This window comes from Zea mays, chromosome 7, assembly GCF_902167145.1.
Source record: "Zea mays cultivar B73 chromosome 7, Zm-B73-REFERENCE-NAM-5.0, whole genome shotgun sequence".
NCBI classification, from domain to species: domain Eukaryota; kingdom Viridiplantae; phylum Streptophyta; class Magnoliopsida; order Poales; family Poaceae; genus Zea; species Zea mays.
The window spans coordinates 173,754,159-173,768,061 of NC_050102.1; the positions used below are offsets into that span (position 1 = coordinate 173,754,159).

The 13,903-nt window shown below is 48.6% G+C and overlaps 1 protein-coding gene across 1 annotated transcript; it reads left to right on the forward strand.

The window, feature by feature from the left end:
• The first annotated feature begins 8,889 nt into the window (after positions 1–8,889).
• LOC103633408 (cell division control protein 48 homolog C) lies at positions 8,890–13,206 on the forward strand. The gene is made up of 10 exons (XM_020540912.2): positions 8,890–9,860; positions 10,103–10,701; positions 11,045–11,194; positions 11,402–11,518; positions 11,599–11,703; positions 11,857–11,922; positions 12,011–12,075; positions 12,160–12,361; positions 12,569–12,709; positions 12,806–13,206. The coding sequence occupies exons 1-10, from the start codon at positions 9,101–9,103 to the stop codon at positions 12,854–12,856; spliced, it is 2,256 nt and encodes a 751-aa protein (XP_020396501.1). The 5' UTR covers positions 8,890–9,100; the 3' UTR covers positions 12,857–13,206.
• The last annotated feature ends 697 nt before the right edge of the window (positions 13,207–13,903 follow it).

The following is a 13,903-nucleotide window of genomic DNA, read 5'->3' on the forward strand; positions in this document are numbered from 1 at the left end:
TCCCAGGTGGCTTCCTCTTCCCCATCTCTGCTCCACTGAACCTTACAGAGCTTCACTTCTGAATTGCGGGTCCTTCTGACTGCTGAGTCGAGAATCTTCACTGGCTTTTCCCGGTACTGGAGATCTTTTTGAATCTGAATTGCTTCTGCCTCGATACGGGTTTCTGGTACTTTTAGACATTTGCGGAGTTGAGACACATGGAACACATTGTGAATATCTGACATGGATTCTGGTAGCTCAAGACGGTATGCCACAGGTCCTATTCGGGAAATGACAGGGTAAGGACCGACGAAACGGGGTGCTAGCTTTTCTTTCATTTGGAACCTTTTGACACCACGCATCGGGGAAACCTTGAGATAAACAAAATCTCCTACCTCAAATCTGAGCTCCCTTCGCCTATTGTCTGCGTAACTCTTCTGTCGACTCTGAGCTTCAAGTAACCTTCTGCGGATCAAGGCAACTTTTTCTTCGGCTTCCTTAACAAAGTCGGGTCCTTCTAGTGTTCTTTCCCCTACATTGGACCACATTAGGGGAGTCTGGCATTTTCTTCCATACAGTGCTTCGAAGGGTGACATTTTGATGCTGGCCTGATGGCTGTTGTTGTATGAGAACTCGGCGTATGGTAAACTAGACTCCCAATCTCTGTTGAAGGCTAAAACGCAGGCTCTGAGTAAATCTTCAAGGACCTTGTTGACTCTTTCCGTTTGACCATCTGACTGGGGGTGATAAGCAGTGCTGAAATCCAGCTTGGTGCCCAATGCTTGCTGAAGGCCCTTCCAAAATTTTGAAGTGAACTGCGTTCCTCTATCTGATACTATCTTCCGTGGAATGCCATGCAGCCTGACTATCTCCTTAAGGTATAACCGGGCGAGGGCTGCTCCTCCAAAAGTGGTCTTTACTGGAATGAAATGGGCCACCTTGGTGAGACGGTCGATGATTACCCATATGGAGTCATTTCCTCTTTGTGATCTGGGCAGTCCGGTGACGAAATCCATGCCTATTTCTTCCCACTTCCATTCGGGTATTGGGAGGGGTTGAAGCAGGCCTGCAGGCTTCTGATGTTCGGTCTTTGTTCGCTGGCAGGTGTCACATCGGGCCACATACTGTGCTATCTCCCTTTTCATCCCTTTCCACCAGTACCTGGTCTTAAGGTCTAAGTACATCTTGGTGGTCCCTGGGTGGATAGAGTAAGCTGAGTTGTGGGCTTCATCGAGCAGGGTTTCTCGTGTTTCTCCCACTGGTACGCACAGGCGATCCTTGAACCAGAGGGTTCCTTGATTATCTGTCCTGAGGTCCGGGAGTTGCTCCTTTCGTGCTCTTTCCATAAGCTTGGTTGTTTCTGCGTCCAGGCGTTGGGCCTTGCATATGAGGTCTTCTAGATTTGGCTTGACTTCCAGGCTACCGTTGTCTCCCAGACATGCATTTAGCTGAGCTGATTCTTTCTTCCAATCTTCCAAAAAGTTTGCTCCTTTAACCCCGAAAGGTTTTCTGCTGAGGGCGTCTGCTACCACGTTGGCCTTTCCGGGGTGATAGTGGATTTCGAGGTCATAGTCTTTGATCAATTCGAGCCACCTTCTTTGACGGAGGTTGAGGTCCGGCTGCGTGAAGATGTACTTTAGACTCTTGTGATCAGTGAAGATGTGGCATTTGTTCCCAATCAGATAATGCCTCCAAATTTTTAGGGCGTGCACTATGGCTGCCAATTCCAGGTCGTGGGTAGGATAGTTCTGTTCGTGCGGCTTGAGCAAACGGGATGCATAAGCAATGACTTTCTCATTTTGCATTAAGACACACCCTAAGCCTTGCTTGGAAGCATCACAAAAGATGACGAAATCCTGGTGTATGTCTGGTAGGGTCAGGACTGGTGCAGTTGTAAGTTTCTCCTTGATGATTTGGAAACTTTCTTCACATTTGGGAGTCCATACAAACTTATTGTCCTTTTTGAGAAGTTCCGTCATGGGCTTTGCTATGCTGGAGAATCCCTTGATGAAGCGGCGATAATACCCTGCCATTCCCAGAAAGCTTCGAACTTCACTGACATTGGATGGTTGCTTCCAGTTTGAAACAGCTTCTACCTTAGACGGGTCCACTTCTATCCCTTCAGCAGTCAAGATATGCCCTAGGAAGGCTATCTTTTCTAACCAGAACTCACATTTGTTGAGCTTAGCATAAAGTTGATGTGCTCTGAGTCTTCCGAGGACGGTTCGAAGGTGCTGCTCATGGTCCTTGCGACTCTTGGAATAGATGAGGATGTCGTCGATAAAAACCACGACAAACTTATCCAATTCTTCCATAAATACCTTATTCATGAGGTTCATGAAAAAGGCGGGTGCGTTGGTAAGCCCAAAAGGCATTACTGTGAATTCATATTGCCCGTATCTGGTGACAAATGCAGTTTTCTGAATGTCTGCTTCCTTTATCCTGAGTTGGTGATATCCTGACCTGAGATCTATCTTGGAAAAGTACTTGGCTCCTTGCAGTTGGTCGAATAGGTCATCGATCCGGGGAAGAGGGTACTTATTCTTGATTGTAACCTCGTTCAAGGATCGATAATCAATACACATCCTCATACTCCCATCCTTTTTGGTAACGAAAAGAACGGGTGCTCCCTAGGGAGATGAACTGGGACGGATGTACCCTTTTTGTTGTAGTTCTGAAATCTGAAGCTTCAATTCTGCCAACTCAGTGGGGGCCATGCGGTATGGTCTCTTTGCGATGGGTGCGGTGCCGGGAATGAGATCTATATAGAACTCTACTTCTCTTTCTGGTGGCATCCCGGGTAACTCTTCTGGGAATACATCTTCAAACTCCTTGATTACAGACATGCTTTCTACTGCCAGATTAAATATCATTAGATCATTTGCGGGCGGTTGGGCTTGACAGGAAACTGCCTTTCCTTGGTGATCTATGAGAAGAATAGTCTTGCTTGCGCAGCTGATAACACCCTTGTGCCTAGCTAGCCAATCCATTCCTAGGATTACATCAATTCCTTGGGATGGCAAGATGGTTAAGTCTGCCAGGAACACTACCCCACTTAAAAGAATTCTGACTTGGGAACACCTGAGTTTGCACAGGAGGTCTGATCCCGGGGTTCGGGTGACCAAAGGGATAGCTAGAGGTGTAGAGGGTATGCCATGCTCTTCCACAAACTTAGCGGCTATAAATGAATGGGATGCTCCCGAATCAAAAAGCACAGAAGCGGGAGTAAATTCAACGAGGAACTCACCGAGCACTACTCCCGGGGCTTGCTGGGCTTCCTGAGCGTCGACGTGGTTGACCCGGGCCCTGCCCTGGTACTGAGCCCTGCTCTGCTGGCTGCTGGAAGGAAACGCCTTGGGGGTGGGTGCTGATGGAACCTTGGGGCCATTCACCGAGTTGGAGTAAGTTGGTCCTGGTGCCTTCAACTGGGGGCAGTTGTTCTTGAAGTGAGTAGGGTCCCCGCAGTGCCAACAGGCATTTGCAGGCGGCTGGTTGCTTGCAACGGAGGGTGCCTGATGGGAGCTCTGACTCTGCTGACTGAAGCGTGATGGAGAGGGTCCAGATTGTTTATGAAAACTCGGGCCCCTGGGTGGGAGCCCAAAGGGTCGAGTTCTCTGGTGACGTTCTTGCTGTTGTGCTCGGAGGACCTGGAACTTTCTTTTGATGTGCCCTTTTTCTTCCTCTTTTGCTCTCTCCACTTGAATAGCTTTGTTGGAAAGGTGAGAGAAGCTGTGGAAGTCCTGGCTGGCGAGGATGGTCTTAAGCTCGGGTCTTAACCCTCTCAGAAAACGAGCCATCTTTCTGGCCTCGGTGCTGACATCCTCGGGCGCGTAGCGGGCCAACTCTGTGAACTTGTGCACATATTCACTGACTGTTCTTCCGCCTTGGGTTAGCTCCCGGAATTCATCCTCCTTGAGTTGAACTATCCCCTGGGGTACGTGGTGCTCACGGAAGGCTGCTTCAAATTCTGCCCACGTAGCGTCTCTGATGGCCTCACTGAAAGTGTCCCACCATGCTAAAGCCATTCCTGAAAGTTGATGAGCTGCCAACTGAATACGTTGATTCTCAGGACAAGCGATGGCGTCCAACTTCCTCTTGATTGTGCGAAGCCAGTCATCTGCATCGAGGGGATTGCTGGACCCCGCGAACGTGGGCGGCTTCAGTCTCAGGAATTCTCCCATCCTGATAGGGCCTGAAGTCTTTTCCTCCAGGTGGGGGTATTCTTGTTGCTGGGTGGAAAGTAGCGAAGGGGGGTTTCAATGATTACTTTGTTGTAGTTCTGGCACAGCTGTCGGAGGGCTTTTCGGGCGACATTTTGGCAAGCATCTAGGAAATGGACTCCGGTAAAAGTGACTTGGAAGGAATGTTGGTTTGGATAGCTTTGGCTTTCCCCCAGGTAGACTGCCATAGAGCATCTTATCATTCCGCCCTCGAAATGTTCCGTCCAGACGTATTCCGGCTTCTTGCGGATTCCCATGCGGAGCGCACAGCTTCGCAAGAGGCGGGGGAACCCTTCCACTTCTGAGCAGTAGGATGACTTAATGGCCAGAGAGCCTTCCATCTGGAATAGGAAAAGAAGGGTCTTGTTAAAACCGGGGAAGGGAAGGAAAAACTTTTCCTGAGGTAAGGGGTATTTTCTTTCTAAGGTAAGTTTTAGGGTCAGGGCTGCGACCTACGGCCAGTCCTATGGGCTCTGATACCACCTGAAGCGTCCCGATCCTTTGGGACTCAAATGTGATACAATTACTAGTCCCAGGAGGCTAGTAAACACATTCCTTACTTCAAATAGTGCAGAGTTTAGATAAATTTATTACAATACCGGGGTACAAGCTCGAGAGAGCCAAAATAGAGAAGCGTAGAAGGAAAATACACTAGCCCAGGCCACAGGCAGAACTGGGTGCAGACACAGCCCCCTTTAATCAAGCATAGCAGAAAAGAAGTCCTCGGCTGCTGAAAAACAATAATAAATCTGGGTGAATACACTAGGTATTCCGCAAGCCCACCCCGCTCCCGTATAGAGAAAGAGACCTATGATGTACATGCTCAATTTGGTGGAGTTGTAGTCACTCATCATTTTCTTAGAGAGAGGCAGTTGCTTGAAGGTTTTTCCCATGATATTATAAGTAACCAAAAACTCAACCATCACTGAGCTTCCCGCTCCAGTGACTTTGTTTCTTCCTCAAAACCCATTTAAACACACCATTTTACCTTGTTAAGAAATTTAGAGAGAAAGTTCTAATTGCCATACCATACCAGACCCATCCATACCAGTGGACACGGACTATTCGAATAGGTTTAAACTCTGCGCAGAGGGGTACACTTTACCCACTAGCCCGGTTTCTGCGATCTCACCGTCGCGAGACCCGAATGCCGGATCTCTTTCCTTACTCGTGCATCCTAACCTTAACGGTTATCCGGAAGGAGTCAGGCCACCACCATGCCCAAACCGGACAAAACTTTCCCCCTCCTTATCCTCCCGGTGCTCCCCAGCCTTCTTAACCCTGGGGTCGGACCACACGAGTTCGGATTGAGTGACTGCCCACACAGTCTCGAGTGGTTGTACGACAAAGGAGTGCAGGTAGTGAAAATGACAAACCGGTCCTTATATGAGGGGACAATCCTTCTGCTCACACCTAAACCAGCTGAGCCAACACCTTAGGCCCTCCCCTAAACCAGGGAGTCCCTGATCATCCCACTCCAGGGTGATGAGGGTGAGTACCCTTCATCGCAAAACTTTTCAAGAGGAGACTTTATTTGAAGAAAACACATTTCCTTTCTACCCGAACCACATTTCGTATCCAGAAGGTATATGTTAATGCGGGCTATCTCTTACTCACAATGCAATATTCCCCCATGATTCCCGGCCTAGGCAGTGGTAGAGAGAATAGGTAATTTATGCATCAAGGGAAGGATGGACTTGCCTTCGTCGAAGCTTTCCTGGCACAGAAGACCTACTTCCGGAAGTTCGGGTTCTGGTCCCTCTTCCGGGGCTACGGGTTCTGGATCAACGATCCCCGCTTCTTCTAGGAAAACAGGCAATAAACAACACATCAACAGGGAATTACCAATTATAGTGTGTCATTTTCTAGCATCATTGCTATATGAGTTCTTTAGAAATTATTTGGATAATTTTTGGTGCATAAAATATTGAAGAATACTAATTAAAGGAGGAAAATGCTGAAAAAGAAGAAAAAGAAAAAGGGTTTCAGCTCTGGTGGGCCGGGGGAAGGGAATCTGGCCCAGCCAGGCGCGAGTGCGCGCGGGCGCGAAGGCGCCGGCCCAGTTGCGGCCCAGGGCAAGGGAGGGCGCGGGCGCGCGAGGGTGACGGCGTCGCCGCGGGCCCTACGTGCCAGAGAGAGCGGGAAGGGGGAAGGGAACGGCGTCAGGGTGACGGGGGGGGGGGGGGGGGAATGAACCGGCCGTCCGCGGCGAGGACCCGGTCGCCGGTGGGCTCGGCGGTGATTCACCGCCGGTGGCCCGGTTCTTGGGCAACGGGTGGGTGCCTTAGCTTGGGGAGGGGCTGGCGAACCTAGGGGTGGGCTCAATTTGGCCAGCGGGGCAGGGAGGGGGGGCTGTCCGCGGGGAGGTGGCGGAGCTTCACGGCGGGGTCGCCGTCGGTGAGCTCTGGGCGAGGAATTGGGGTGGAGGAGTGGTGTCCCGAGTTCGTGGTGGTGTGGCGAAGCTGAGAGGCTTGAGCAATTTCTTGATGGTCCAACGGAGGGGAAGGGAGAAGGGAGGGAAGGGCTCACCGGGGAGGAAGACGACGACGGCTCCTCTGCGAAATTGGACTCTGGCGAGGGAGGAGGATGGTGGCTGAGGCCGGTGCGAGGGAGAAAGGAGCTCGGGCGAGCTTTTTATAGGCGCTCGGGGGCGAAGGGAGCGGTGGAACTCCCTGACTCCGGCGAGCTTCCCGGTGTCGCCATAAATGGCGCACAGCTCCGCCGAGGGGACGCTACGGCGGGGGCGGTACCAGCGAGGACGATGGTCAAGGGGAGGAGGACGGAGCGGTGCCTAACTTTCCTGTGTGGCAGGATGGCAGAGGGGAGGACGGAGGCGACGGCCGGAGGTGACCGCGGCGAAGAGACGGCGGAAGGACGACGAAGCAGCTGACAAGCGGGGCTACTCTGCCAGAGGAAACGAGCGTGCGCGAGAGAGAGAGCAGCTGCCGGGTGGGGTCGCTTTGCCAGAGAGAGAGAGGCGGGGTGCGAAGCGGGCTGGCGCGCGCGCGGAGGCAGGCCGGAGATGGGCCGCGGGAGGAGGAGCGCGGGCGCGAGAGAGAGGGGAGGCCGCGGGTTTGGGCCGGGAGTCGGCCCAGCCGAGAGAGGGGAGAGGGATTTCCTTTTTCTTTCCTACTTTTGTGTCATTTTGTTTCTTTTTCTCTTAACAAAAATTCTCTAAATGAACTTGGTGATAAATGTGGTCTATGTGAGGTGCTTCAAATCAGTTTAAGTATATGCAAATGATTGGGTGACCTAGGGGTAGGGTTAGGGAGAAGAATAAAACCAAAGGGGGGGAACTAGGGGGGGGTTAGGGTTTCAAACCTGGGTTGGGATTTTGGGATGTTACAGGGTGTGGCCGTGCGTTTGAGTTCCTCCTCCATCGGGCTGATACTGGCTTCCTCCTCCAAGGTCTCGTCGAGTGAATTCTGGAAGCTACATGTGTAGGGCTGTGTTTTTGACAGTTGGAATCTGGAAGCTACCGGTGTGGGGTTGTGTATTGGATGGTCACCTATATGGGAGTTGTCCGTAGCCGTCCAAACAGGATCTAACGACCGATTTTTTGGCAGTTGACGTGGGCGCATGGGTAGGGAGCTTTGCGCCGCGCTTTAATAGATAGAAGAACTAGAATTTTTGAGCGGCAACACACTGTTTTATTTCTATTGTATTTTTCTCTTGGTGTAATTTCTATTTGTGATTATCACTTTTGTAAATTTTGAATGATTTCAAAATTACAGACTTATATATTTATGAAAGTGATAATATATTATATTTTCATCACACGTAGAAGGTATAATAGTGTTTACGTAGCTCACTTCTAGGATTTACTTTTATACATTATTCATGGCACCTCCGCATCGGCACTGGAGGAGAGATTTGATTATTTGGCGTATTGAAGTCGAGAGAAAGCTGGAAGGTGGAAGAAAAAAAAAATCTACAGCATATAGAGGGAGGATAGAGATCTGGAATTTCTAGGTAACAGCGAGAAGCATCTGCAAAATCTTAGAAGCTAGAAAATCTCCATTAATAGAGGCGATCTTTGATCTCTTCATAAGTTGGAAGGCTACACCTTTTGAGCCCCCGGAGATGGGAAATTTTAGATCTCGCCACTGCTCTGCTTGCTCATGTACTCGGAGGAGAAACTTGTGATTCTGTGATATGTGATTTGGATTTTGGATGCTTCGTCTAGTAGTAGGTGCAGTCTGCAGACCATGGCGCGACAACAAATAAATTAATGGAAAAATGCAAGGGTTCCAAATCACATACCTTCTTTTGCGCTGATGTTCGAGTTTTTGTTTCACTTTCTGTTCATTTGTTTTAGATCATACGTGGATTAAAATCCTTTGTATCCGAAGGACTTTTATTCTTCCGTACAGAAGTGAAAGAAAGGTGAAACAGATCGGCCGTCCGGTCATAGCCGGACAACTCTAGAGCATGGTGAAAAGATGTCATATTTAGGGGCGGTTGTCTACTGCTTTCCAAAGGGAGGTGGAAGGACCACTAAACAAAAAAACATTTTCCAAGGGTCTAGATATAAAGTATACACAGATGTAGATCAGACGTCTCATGTTTCTTTTTGGCTCAATCTAACGGTGGAGATCTGCTGACTGACGTGGCTTGTCTGTTTCGTAAAGAAGCCCACACGTTTTAGAATATTAATTAATAATATACCTACTTCTAAACGGAGCGTTCAGAAACCCTTTCTTTTGCGTTGTACTAAACCCTAGCCGACCGCGTCACGCCGCCCCCCGCCGCCGCCGACCGCGTCACGCCGCCCCCCGCCGCCGACCGCGTCACGCCGTCCCCCGCAGCCGCCGTCGCCGACCGCGTCACGCCGTCCCCCGCCGCCGACCGCGTCACGCCGTGCCCCGCCGCCGCCGACCGCATCACGCCGTCCCCCGCCGATGAGTAATCGACCGCGTCACGCTGCCCCCCGCCGGTTAGCCTCGTCGTCTACCATTCGCCGTCTCATACAGGACGGTGACCTGGCCGTCCCCGGCTCCTCTGCGGAGGACGTCGCCCACGCTCTCCGCAACCACCGTCCTGAGCTCCGCCGCAAGAGGCTCAAGCCCTTGACGGAAGCCGTCCGCCGTGTACTATCCTCTGACTTTGATGACGACGATGATGACGACTCCGCCTCCCGCGGTCACCAAGGTGCCCACGCCACCCTCTCCTCCACCACCTCTCTCTCGGACGAATCCGCCCACCCGCCGCCTCCACCCTATTTCGATGCCACCAAGACCATGCTTCGCTCCCAGTATGCCTCGCAGACGTCCAAACAGAACCCAGGCACTAACCAGCAGCTGGAAATCGAGATGACCGCTGAGAAGGCTCGCCGCCTCATCACATCTGATTGTGGAGGCGGAGGTGGCGATGCCAAGCCAGAGGCTCCGGTCTCCGAAGGAGTGGTCAATGGGGACAAGTGGCCGCGTTTTGCTGATCTCGGCGGGATGGATCAGGTGTTAGATCAGCTTGTGGTAGAAGTGGTGGTGCCCCTGTGCCATCCGGAGCTGCCGGATTACCTTGGGGTTAGGCCTGTTGCTGGGCTACTGCTGTACGGACCGCCAGGTTGCGGGAAGACCACCCTTGCACATGCCATTGCCAATGAGACTGGTGTGCCGTTCTACAAGATCTCAGCCCCAGATATCGTGTCTGGAGTATCTGGTATGTTTTCTGACACTTGCATCACAGTTGAAAAATTCTGACGCTCTGTATTTGGACAAATAAGTCCCATATCATTTGCATTGTGAATTTGTGATCATGAAATCATTATCTTTCTGAATAGCTGCTGAAGGATATGCAGTTTTTGTCCCTCAACTTGTGTCCATGGTCTGATGCTCCTGATAGATAAAGTTGTGTGTCAGGATTCATGCAGAAGACATCACACAATGCTTGTGTACTTGCAGGAGGTTCTGAAGAAAACATCAGGGGCTTATTTCAGAAGGCATATAGGACTGCTCCCTCAATTGTATTCATAGATGAGATAGATGCAATTGCATCCAAGAGGGAGAATCTGCAACGAGAGATGGAGCGACGAATAGTTACTCAGCTGATGACATGCATGGATGAATTCCACCAGAATATTGGTGGTGATGGTTCTGATGCCGATTCATCTGAAAAGAAACCAGGTTATGTTATTGTCATTGGAGCTACAAATAGGCCTGATGCTGTGGATCAAGCTCTTCGAAGGCCAGGAAGATTTGATCGAGAGATATATCTTGGGGTTCCAGATGTGAATTCAAGGAAACAGATACTGATGATGCTTGCTCGGAAGCTTCGACTTGAAGGGCAATTTGACTTTTTAAAGATAGCAAGGGCCACACCAGGTTTTGTTGGTGCTGACTTGAAAGCATTAGTCAATAATGCAGGGTATCTGGCAATGAAGAGAATAATTAATAAAAGAAGAGCTCAGTATTGTTCTGAGGTAAAGGTAAAATGGTGGAAGCAGCTGTCTTGGGATGCAGGCGAGATGGAGAGTGTACATGTCACCATGAACGACTTTGAGGTATACCTTTTTCATATAGAGCTCATGACAAGAATCCTATTTTAATTTACCCATTGAAAGCTGGATTTAGATTGTAGCTTGATCTGTTTCCATAAAAATCTCGGTAATTTTCCCCGCTATTAACTTTCTGTTGTTTAAGATGCTAAATTTTGCAATATTGCAACAGATTGATACATTTTCCTTCCCAGCTGCGTTCATGTATTGTAGGCACCTGTTTCTCACCTACATGCTTATGCTACTGGAATTTTTATAGATTACTGTGGACTATACAATTTAAATATGCATTTTCAGTTCTCATGCTTTTCTTTTCTCTCTCTGACTTGATTCACTTTATTTGCTGAAGGAAGCAACAAAATTGGTCCAACCCTCTTTGAGGAGGGAAGGATTTTCTTCCATTCCTGATGTCACATGGGATGATGTTGGAGGTCTTGATTCGTTGAGGAAAGAGTTTCACCGCTACATAAGATGTATTAAGAGCCCTGAAGATTGTGATGTGAGTTATGTTGCACTAACAATCCCATCGGACTGTGTTTTACTCTTGTTACATTACGATTTGGCATGGTGCCTTTAGTGTCTGGCACATTAGAAGCTCTTGCACTTCAGAAACTGAACTACAGACATCCATAGTGTTTATTTGCGATACTTTGTAATATCTATAAATCTTTCATAAAGTAATACGTAGTTTTGTTCCATGTCTAAGTTATTTGGAGTGAGAATGCAAGATGGCTTCCTGCTGTTTGGACCTCCGGGTTGTGGCAAAACACTCATAGCAAAAGCAGTGGCACATGAGGCAGGGGCTAATTTTATTCATATTAAGGTAACTGATGTTTGCCTTTCAATTTTTTCACCTTATCAAGTAAACACATAATCCTAACAAGACTCTTCTTTTGAAACTAGGGGCCTGATATATTGAACAAGTATGTTGGCGAGAGTGAATCAGAAATTAGGAAAATATTCAACCGAGCACGTATTAATGCCCCATGCATTGTATTTTTTGATGAGGTAAGGGATTTTGTGTAGCTGTCTTACTATATATTATGTTCAGGTAAAATTTGTGTCAAATGCTTTTTACAAGTAGGGATGCTTCATGTGCTGGGTGTGAAACTATTTTTATACGTATAATATTTCAAGTGTTTATCCCATTTCATTTGACAGGTAGATTCATTGACAACAAAAAGAGGTAAAGAGGGGGGGTGGGTTGTTGAACGTCTCCTAAACCAGGTTTGAATGCTTTGGAACATTCTCAAAACTTTATGTTTTCCTTGCCATTGCTTTTCTGATGTATGTTATGTGGCTCTTCTACCTGCAGTTACTTATCGAACTTGATGGTGCTGGTCAGCGTAAAGGTGTCTACGTGATAGGAGCTACAAACAGGTAACTATCAGCTTCTAATGCACCTTTTTTTTGTACACAAACCCTGAATGGAAGGCCAATAACTGTAGCCCCTTTCTGATGCAGAATTGATATGATAGATGATGCTATGCTACGGCCTGGTAGATTCGGGAAGAAACATTATGTACCTATACCTGGTGCTCGCGAAAGGGTTTCAATATTAAAGGCACTAGCCAGACGCATACCCGTTTCATCAACCGTTGATTTGGATGTGTTGGCACTTCGAGAAGAGTGCAGCAATTTCACTGGCGCCGACCTAGCATCACTGGTAATTTGTTTGATATCGTGTCAAATAGACCTCTGTTTGAATTTGCCCACAGGGTGCATTAGTGAAGTTTATAAAATGCAGATTCTTTTTGGCTCTGATGAGGAATGCATTCTGGCTTACTGTAATAACTGCAGCACTCTTTTGTGTGATGGCAATTGATGATTTTAAAACATGCAAGAAATGGAACTAACATGATTTTTTCATCAGGTGGATGAGGCAGCCATGTTAGCTATGGCAGAGAGATGGATGTACCTCGATAGCAGGACATCAACGAGTCCATCTTCTCTGATTGAGCCATCACACTTTGAAGAAGCCTTATCAAAGGTGAAGCCATCAATATCCAAAAAGGTATGTGCAGGATGACATGCTACTTCTTGCTAATCTCTGTTGACCATTGTGACATGTCAGCTGATTTCATCCATGGCTCTTTCCTTTTGGTTACAGCAAAAGAGACTTTACGAAAAAATGCGCAAGAAACACTTGTCAACAACCTGATCAGATCACCATACATCCATCTTGTGTGTGTGGCACAAACTATGCCATCGCTACCTATGAAAATGGTTCTGCCGGCACTGCAGAATGCTACTATAAATTTGTGCATTACAATCATGCTTGAAATATAATGATAAACCGTATACTCCCTCTGTTTTTTTACTTGACATTTTTTAGTTCAAAAACACACTATCCGGCGTCAAATATATAAGATTGGAGGTAGTACCAGACATGCCGTGGCTTATTTGTACTGTCTTCACCTGCTGGAATTTTTGCACGTGAGCTACCAATGCATGGCTTGTTAGTTGTGCCGTGCTTGTTCATGATGTAGGAAAAAACTCGAATTTAATTCCCCACCTATTGTAGCAGTCCGCTTTGTCCGTGCATGTGCTTGTTACCATAGTTGTGGCGTGCCTGTTCGTCCAGTAGGGGGAAGAAGAGTCAGACGACGCCGCTGAATCAAGCCTGCGCTTGGAAGAAGTCCAAGCTGAAGCATGATGAGGTCCAGGCGTTGGTTGATGCTGGATTCCTGGTATCATCCACATCTCCATTTATGTTCACTTTTGTGAGGTGTTCTTGGGGATTCGTCAGTATTGGGGACAATTCCGGAAGATTTTCCGGCTGAAGCCACAACCAAATGCCATAAGCCTCCCAAGTAGTCGGTGGCGCGGGAGTCCAGATTGACTCCAACCAGGCCAAATGGTTCTACATTGACAACCAGCGTCCTCAGCTGCCGAAGCCTAGCATGTACGCTCCAGTACATGGCGATGACTGGAACGCTGAAGCGTGTTGCAGAGCTGAAGAAGGCCAGCTGATAGTGGAGAGGGTGGCCTTCAGTTTCATGAAGCGCCACATCCAACCTCTGATGAAGACGCCTACGGGTATGAGTACACCGGAAGTGATGACGATTCGAGGTTCACCAAGGAGGAGATCAGCGCAGATGCTGTGATGGAGCGGTTGGGCAAGATCTTCAGAAATATGCCAGCCGGCCGGAGTTCCTGCCGCCGCTATCCCGGAGTACTCCGCAGAGAGGCCTCCGAAGCAAGTAAG